Below are 9517 nucleotides of genomic sequence, written 5' to 3' on the forward strand. Positions count from 1 at the left end.
GTGAAAAGAGGCAAAGAAGGACACTACATAATGATCAAATGATCAATCCAAGAAGAAGATATTAAAATTATAGATATATATGCACCCAACATAGGAGCACCACAATATGTAAGACAAATGCTAACAAGTATGAAAGGGAAAATTAACAATAACACAATAATAGTGGGAGATTTTAATACCCCACTCACACCTATGAATAGATCAACTAAACAGAAAATTAACAAAGAAACACAAACTTTAAATGATACAATAGACCAGTTAGACCTAATTGATATCTATAGGACATTTCATCCCAAAACAATGAATTTCACCTTTTTCTCAAGTGCACATGGAACCTTCTCCAGGATAGATCACATCCTGGGCCATAAAGCTAGCCTTGGTAAATTCAAAAAAATTGAAATCATTCCAAGCATCTTTTCTGACCACAATGCAGTAAGATTAGATCTCAATTACAGGAGAAAAACTATTAAAAATTCCAACATATGAAGGCTGAACAACACGCTACTGAATAACCAAAAAATCACAGAAGAAATTTAAAAAATTCAAAATATGCATAGAAACGAATGAAAATGAAAACACAACAACCCAAAACCTATGGGACACTGTAAAAGCAGTGCTAAGGGGAAAGTTCATAGCAAGAGAGGCATACCTCAAGAAACAAGAAAAAAGTCAAATAAATAACCTAACTCTACACCTAAAGCAACTAGAAAAGGAAGAAATGAAGAACCCCAGGGTTAGTAGAAGAAAAGAAATGTTAAAAATTAGGGCAGAAATAAATGCAAAAGAAACAAAAGAGACCATAGCAAAAATCAACAAAGCCAAAAGCTGGTTCTTTGAAAGGATAAATAAAATTGACAAACCATTAGCCAGAGTCATCAAGAAACAAACGGAGAAAAATCAAATCAATAAAATTAGAAATGAAAATGGAGAGATCACAACAGACAACACAGAAATACAAAGGATCATAAGAGACTACTGTCAGCAATTATATGCCTATTAGACGGACAACGTGGAAGAAATGGACAAATTCTTAGAAAAGTACAACTTTCCAAAACTCGACCAGGAAGAAATAGAAAATCTTAACAGACCCACCACAAGCACGGAAATTAAAACTGTAATCAGAAGTCTTCCAGCAAATAAAGGCCCAGGTCCAGTCGGCTTCACACCCGAATTCTACCAAAAATTTAGAGAAGAGCTGACACCTATCCTACTCAAACTCTTCCAGAAAATTGCAGAGGAAGGTAAACTTCCAAATTCATTCTATGAGGCCACCATCACCCTAATACCAAAACCTGACAAAGATCCCACAAAAAAAGAAAACTACAGGCCAATATCACTGATGAACATAGATGCAAAAATCCTTAACAAAATTCTAGCAATCAGAATCCAACAACACATTAAAAAGATCATACACCATGACCAAGTGGGCTTTGTCACAGGGATGCAAGGATTCTTCAATATCTGCAAATCAATCAATGTAATACATCACATTAACAAATTGAAAAATAAAAGCCATATGATTTTCTCAATAGATGCAGAGAAAGCCTTTGATAAAAGTCAGCATCCATTTATGACAAAAACTCTCCAGAAAGCAGGAATAGAGGGAACCTACCTCAACATAATAAAAGCTATATATGACAAACCCACAGCAAACATTATCCTCAATGGTGAAAAGTTGAAAGCATTTCCCCTAAAGTCAGGAACAAGCCAAGGGTGCCCACTCTCACCACTACTATTCAACATAGTTTTGGAAGTTTTGGCCACAGCAATCAGAGCAGAAAAAGAAATAAAAAGAATCTAAACTTGAAAAGAAGTAAAACTCTCACTCTTTGCAGATGACATGATCCTCTACATAGAAAACCCTAAAGATTCCACCAGAAAATTACTAGAGCTAATCAATGAATATAGTAAAGTTGCAGGATATAAAATCAACACACAGAAATCCCTTGCATTCCTATACACTAATAATGAGAAAATAGAAAGAGAAATTAAGGAAACAATTCCATTCACCACTGCAACGAAAAGAATAAAATACTTAGGAATATATCTACCTAAAGAAACTAAACACCTATATATAGAAAACTATAAAACACTGGTGAAGAAATCAAAGAGGACACTAATAGACGGAGAAATATACCATGTTCATGGATCAGAAGAATCAATATAGTGAAAATGAGTATACTACCCAAAGCAATCTATAGATTCAATGCAATCCCTATCAAGCTACCAACAGTATTCTTCACAGAGCTAGAACAAATAATTTCACAATTTGTATGGAAATACAAAAAACCTCGAGTAGCCAAAGCGATCTTGAGAAAGAAGAATGGAGCTGGAAGAATCAACCTGCCTGACTTCAGGCTCTACTACAAAGCCACAATCATCAAGACAGTATGGTACTGGTACAAAGACAGAAATATAGATCAATGGAACAAAATAGAAAGCCCAGAGATAAATCCATGCACCTATGGACACCTTATCTTTGACAAAAGAGGCAAGAATATACAATGGATTAAAGACAATCTCTTTAACAAGTGGTGCTGGGAAAACTGGTCAACCACTTGTAAAAGAATGAAACTACAACACTTTCTAGCACCATACTCCAAAATAAACTGAAAATGGATTAAAGATCTAAACATAAGACCAGAAACTATACAACTCTTAGAGGAGGACATAGGCAAAACACTCTCTGACATACATCACAGCAGGTTCCTCTATGACCCACCTCCCAGAATATTGGAAATAAAAGCAAAAATAAACAAATGGGACCTAATTAAACTTAAAAGCTTCTGTACATCAAAGGAAACTATTAGCAAGGTGAAAAGACAGCCTTCAGAATGGGAGAAAATAATAGCAAATGAAGCAACCGACAAACAACTAATCTCAAAAATATACAAGCAACTCCTACAGCTCAACTCCAGAAAAATAAATGACCCAATCAAAAAATGGGCCAAAGATCTAAATAGACATTTCTCCAAAGAAGACATACAGATGGCTAACAAACCCATGAAAAGATGCTCAACATCACTCATTATCCGAGAAGTGCAAATCAAAACCACTGTGAGGTACCATTTCACGCCAGTCAGAATGGCTGTGATCCAAAAGTCTACAAGCAATAAATGCTAGAGAGAGTGTGGAGAAAAGGGAACCCTCTTACACTGTTGGTGGGAATGCAAACTAGTACAGCCACTATGGAGAACAGTGTGGAGAGTCCTTAAAAAACTGGAAATACAACTGCCATATGACCTAGCAATCCCACTGCTGGGCATACACACCGAAGAAACTAGAATTGAAAGAGACACGTGTACCCCAATGTTCATCGCAGCACTGTTTATAATAGCCTGGACATGGAAGCAACCTAGATGTCCATCGGCAGATGAATGGATAAGCAAGCTGTGGTACATCTACACAATGGAGTATTACTCAGCCATTAAAAAGAATACATTTGAATCAGTTCTAATGAGGTGATGAAACTGGAGCCTATTATACACAGTGAAGTAATCCAGAAAGAAAAACTCCAATATAGTATACTAATGCGTGTATATGGAATTTAGAAAGATGGTAATGACAACGCTGTATGTGAGACAGCAAAAGAGACATAGATGTATAGAACAGTCTTTTGGACTCTGTGGGAGAGGGTGGGGGGGGATGATTTGGGAGAAGGGCATTAAAACATGTATAATATCATATAAGAAATGAATCTGCAGTCCAGGTTTGATGCAGGATACAGGAAGCTTGGGGCTGGTGCACTGGGATGACCCAGAGGGATGGTATTGGGAGGGAGGTGGGAGGGGGGTTTGGAATGGGGAATACGTGTACATCCGTGGCGGATGCATGTTGGTGTATGGCAAAACCAATACAATATAGTAAAGTAAATAAATAAATAAATACATAAATAAAAGATGAGGAAAATAAAGACTTTCCATTCCCTGGTGGCTCAGTTTGTAAAGAATTTGCCTGCATTATAGGAGACCAGTGTTTGATCCCTGGGTTAGGAAGGTCCCCTGGAGAAGGAAATGGCAACCCACTCCAGTGTTTTTGCCTGGAGAATTCCAAGTACAGAGAATTCTGGTGGGCTACAGTACATGGGTTTGCAGGAGTTGGACATGACTGAAGTGACTGAGCATCATTTCTGGCAAAGCCTTCACATGCTCACATGGTCATCTGAAAAAAAATTATATATTTTCAAATGAACTCAGTTAAGACCACTCATTAACCTGGATAATAAATAGTCTGAGGTAATGATCAGATGACTAAAGATTCCAAAGCTATTCTTTTTTTTTTTTTTTTTTTTTCTGCACTGAGTGGCATGTGGGATGTTAGTTCCCTGAACAGGAATGGAACCTGTGCCTTCTACAGTGGAAGCATGGAGTCCTAATCATTGGACCTCCAGGGAATTCCCTCCAAAACTATTCTTTTAATGATTTAAAATGTTTTATGAATAAATAACAGTGAAAACTTAATAAATCTTTACTAGTGTGAATTCTTGGAATGAATAAAAATGGATTGCTTCATTAATTATAGGTATGGCTGAAATAGAAGGAATTGTTTAGGTTAATGATCCAAGTTACTTCAAATATTTGTGAGCAGAGCAGTCTGAGGTTATATTGGTAGAGTTATTAAATGGTTAATAGCAGAGATTATTCAGACCCTGAGAGGGATAATTCTTCTATTCCCTCTTTGACTCACAATTAAAATAGTCATTTTTATGTGGGGTATTAGAAATGCAGACAACTATAGGTAGAACTTATGATGACAAGAAAGATCTAAGTTAGTATTGTTCAGACCATGGCAGTTGCTATAATAGATGAGGTTCCCAGTCATGGGAATCTTTTTATCAACTTAGTCTCAGAAAACTAAATGAATATTCAGGAGACTGAATATTGAATGACTAGCTCAGTTATCTCATAGGGTAAAAATACCTATGATGGGAAAAAACAGAAGATTTATATTACCCAAAAGAGAAGTAAAAAAGAAGAAGTGAAAAGATGGAGTTGGACGTAATAATTGGATAAATCAGTAAGCAGTTCAGACAGCTTTTGGAGAATAACATGAAAAAATGATGTTATTAGGATTCAGTAAATAATAGTAAAATATAAATTGTACAGTGTGAGAAGTCACTTTGGATCCACACACACATCTTAAAAAGATCATTCAGGCTTACTGAATTTATTCTTGCCTGGAAGATTGTGACTGCAAATTTTGTGTACAGGGTTAAGTTTAGTCCCTCAGTTAATTTTATAGAACCTAAAAAGAGATTGGCTGAGAACCAACATCTACTTGCACATACCCTTGAGGGTTTCTTGAATATATTTCCTCTTATTAAATAATATAATTCAGTGTACCATAATTACCAATGTACATAAAGTGGCAAGAAAAGCAAAATATTGCATAGACATGGTATAGTCTATAATGTCTTCATCACAGTGGACTCACTAAAAATTGGAAAGGGCAATTTAAACACTGGTTATTCAAAATAAGTGGTTGATGAATATTGAAAGGCTAGAATTTTATTTAAGAATTGCCTACTTACCGTGAAATGAGAGGAGGTAATACAAATACTTCAGTGGAAAGATTTATAGGACCAGAAGATAAAAAATAGGATGGGTAGTATTGCAGCTTTTCAACTTAGCATATAGTAATTTTAGTATGATTTTTCCTCATATGTTTGTGCTGGGCCAAATTTGAATCTATGTGCATCTGAATCTGAGGAGGAGGCTGCCAATAGTTAAACTATAATATCTATACCATTGAATTTACCTGCATGTACTTGTGATGATGGGCTTCCCTGGTGACTCAGATGGTAAAGAATCTGCCTGCAATGCAGAAGACCAAGGTTTGATCCCTGGGTCAGGAAGATGCCCTGTAGGAGAGCATGACAACCCACTCCAGTATTCTTGCCTGGAGAATCTCATGGACAGAGGAGTCTGGTGGGCTACAATCCATGGGGTCACAAAGAGTCAGACACGACTGAAGTGACTTAGTATGCATTCACACTCTAAGTGGCAGGAATATTTCTATGACACTTTACCTTTCAAATGTGATGACAACTCCTTGCACATGGGCCAGAAGAGAAGCATCACAAAGCTTCTGTCACTGCCCATCCTGTGGGTGAAGACTATAGCTAACACGGAAAACCAGTCTCATTCATCATCCATGTAAAGCTTACAAGTCACTTTAAACATGGGCATCTAGCAGATAGGAGAGGAAAAAAGGGTGGGGTGGATGACATATTGGGCATAATTATAGGCCAGGTCTGGGCTTATCAGGTGACACTAGTGATAAAGAACCTGCCTGCCAATGTAGCAGACATAAGAGATGCGGGTTCAATCCTTGGGTTGGGAAGATTCTCTGGAGGAGGGCTTGGCAACCCACTGCAGGACTCCTGCCTGGAGAATCCCATGGACAGAGGAACCTGGTGAGCTACTGTCCATGGGGTCACAAAGAGTCTGACATGACTTAAGTGACTGAGCACACACAGCACACAGGCAAGTTCTAAAAATGAACCACATATTTCCACAACCCTCTGTTAGCTATAAAGTGGCCTACATAGCCATACCTGACAGTATTTGAATAGGGAGAAAATGTGGTCTGTTGTGTTTCCAGGGATAACAACCAATCTGTTTGGAAATAGTAATTTCTGCAAGATTAGAGTAAACATCTTCAGAGTATAGTTTTTGTTGTTGATTGTTGATTCTTGTTTCTTTTCTTTTTTTTTTGGCCATGCCCAGTGGCATGTAGGATCTTAGTTCCCAGATCAACGATGGAATGAGTGCTCCTGCAGTGAAAGCACAGTCCTAACCACTGGGCCACCAGGGAAGGCCCAACATTTAGTTTTAATGAAGAGTAAATGATGGAATAGACAAGGTTCACAGTAAGCATGTTTAAAGAGAAGTGAGAATGTCAATATGACTGAGAATAAATTGTATAGAGACAAATAGTATCAGCAGCTTCAGATTCTGTGCCTGTTCATCTGTCCTTTTAACTGGATTCATTGACTCATTTTTTCTCTATATCTTTGAGCAGAATGCAATGTTTTTAATTGAGTGAAGAAATGCTTGCTTCACTTGCTTGTTTCTTAGTGTGTAAATAAAGGGATTCAACATGGGTGAAATAGAAGTAATAAGGAGTGAAATTCCTTTGTTAATAGCTACTTCATCCTTGGCAGAAGGTTTGACATAAATGAAGATGCAGCTACCATAAGTGATGGAAACAACAATCATGTGGGAAGAACAAGTGGAGAAGGCCTTCTTCCTTTGCAGGGCAGAGGGAAACCTTAGAATAGTACTAATGATATAAATGTAGGAAAGAACTACACATATGAGGGTGATGATGAAGGTCAACACAGCACAGACAATAACCATCTGCTCTATCAGCCATGTGTCTGAGCAAGAGATCTTCAGGATAGGAGAAGCATCACAGCAAAAGTGATCAATGATATTAGAGTCACAGAATTCCAGTTCTAAGCCCAGCATAATTGGTGGGAGTATGATGATCAGTGCTGCCACCCAACAGAAAAGGATGACGTTCTTGCAGACTCTAATGCTAATGATGGTTGTGTAATGTAGGGGTTTGCAGATGGCCACATAGCGATCATAGGACATGATAGCCAGGAGGAAAAATTCTGTCACTGCAAATAGATCTGTAAACAACAGTTGACTGGCACAAGCAGCATAGGTGATGGACTTATCCCCAGATGATATGCTGTACAGGAATCTGGGAACACAAGCAGTTGTGAATGAAATTTCTAAGAAGGAGAAATTTTGGAGGAATAGATACATAGGCGTTTTAAGGTGTGAATCAATCAGAGTGAGGGTGATGATGCTTAAGTTTCCAGATATACTCAAAGTGTAGGACAGAAATAGAAAAATGAAAAGCAAATTTTTCAGTCGAATGTCATCTGTCAACCCCAGCAAGATGAAGGTTGTTATTGAGGTTTGGTTTTTCATCTGTGATGGTTATCTCTTGCCCAATCTGCTTGAAAAAATAAAGACTTTGCATGAAGAACTTCAGCTTCCTGGCTGGTTTCTGATGTCAAGAGAAGTAAATCCGAGAGTGACTCTGATACAACTGGTCATTGGAGAAGCAAGCACATAGCACATGACAATGTTTCATCACCTCTTTGTGTCACATAAACTGCATACTCATTTTTAAATTGTGTTATTTCACACTACTGCTTCTAATGAATGTACACTTAGCTGCTAATTGGTCATTCAACATATAAATATCAATGGGAAAAAATGCCTCTATCAATATACTGTTTGAGGATCAAAAGTCTGTTTTCCTGAATGTCCTATCTCCATATATGCTTCTAAGTTAACACCCCTTTCAAAAAAAAAAAAAAAAGCAAAACTGTGGTGTTTAAGAAAATCCTAGCATTAAAGCTTACATGTGTGTTAGCTATTATACTGGAAATGAATTACTTATCACAGGATAGTTTATCCTGTTTCAGCTTATCCAGTCCAGCCTCTTCAAGGCATGTTTAAAACTTTTTTACTGGAAATATTTTCTGAAAAATGTATTTAAATGTGTTACAATCCAAACACTAAGAGTTTTTCCTCATAGAAAATTTATTTCAAAGTATATTTGCAATATTTGCCTTTGACTGTGCTTTCCAGCTACTGTTTGATTAAAATATATTATGTATTTTCATGCTTCCTAGGATATGCTTGTGCAACAAAAATTTCTCCCCAGTTTGCAAACTGTATTCTGGAACTGTATCATTGAGTGGATTACTTTATTTCTGATTCCCTTGCCAATGAAAACATTAAAGCCTTCTAACTAGATTCTACAGTTTCATATTCTCTGTGCTGTTCTGTGCTTAGTCATTCATTTATGTCCAACTCTGTGATCCCCCGGCCAGGCTCCTCTGTCTATGGGGATTCTCCAGGCAAGACTACTGGAACGGGTTGCCATGCCCTCCTTCAGGGGATCTTCCCAACTCAGGGATAGAACCCAGGTCTCCTGCACTACAGGAGAATTTTTTTTACCATCTGAACTACCAGGGAAGGCTTAGCTCATGAGAATATTCATTTTTTCCATCAAAGGGGTCTCATTAAGAGCAATTTTTGATATTAAAATTATAAACTGAATTCTATTATTTCTTCCTAAACACATTTGACAATGAAATCTGCCCACCATGTGTATTTTTTTTAGTAATATTTTGCTTCAAAATTTATTACAGAGAAAGGAGAGAATGTAAAAGTATGTTCATAGAGCTGAAAAACCATATCCATGACTTTTAATATGTTTTTGGTCAACCTTATTTCAGCTTGAAATACACTCAATCACATTATTATGAATGACATTTAGCAGTATCTAGTTTAACAAAATTCTGACAGTTTTTAATGATACTTCTACATTTACCTTCCACCTATATGATAATTGTTTCCTCTTTTTAACCATTTATATATCAATTCACCTGATTTTTGCACTAATTAAACTATTCCTCACAAGGTCATCACTAGTCTATCTCGTTTCACTCATTAAACACAATTCAGTTTTCATCTCACTCAAGCAC

The 9517-nt window shown here is 37.0% G+C and overlaps 1 protein-coding gene across 1 annotated transcript; it reads right to left on the reverse strand.

Moving 5' to 3' along the window:
- Nucleotides 1–7007: 7007 nt before the first annotated feature.
- On the reverse strand, nucleotides 7008–7970 carry LOC133248863 (olfactory receptor 6C2-like). The gene has a single exon (XM_061419149.1). The coding sequence runs from the start codon at nucleotides 7944–7946 to the stop codon at nucleotides 7008–7010; it is 939 nt and encodes a 312-aa protein (XP_061275133.1). The 5' UTR covers nucleotides 7947–7970.
- Between the last annotated feature and the right edge of the window lie 1547 nt (nucleotides 7971–9517).

The sequence above is a fragment of the Bos javanicus genome, chromosome 5 (assembly GCF_032452875.1).
Source record: "Bos javanicus breed banteng chromosome 5, ARS-OSU_banteng_1.0, whole genome shotgun sequence".
Taxonomy (NCBI): Eukaryota; Metazoa; Chordata; class Mammalia; order Artiodactyla; family Bovidae; genus Bos; species Bos javanicus.

Coding starts and splice junctions, on each gene's coding strand:
- LOC133248863 (XM_061419149.1), bottom strand. CDS start 7,946: ATGAAAAACCAAACCTCAATAACAACCTTCATCTTGCTGGGGTTGACA.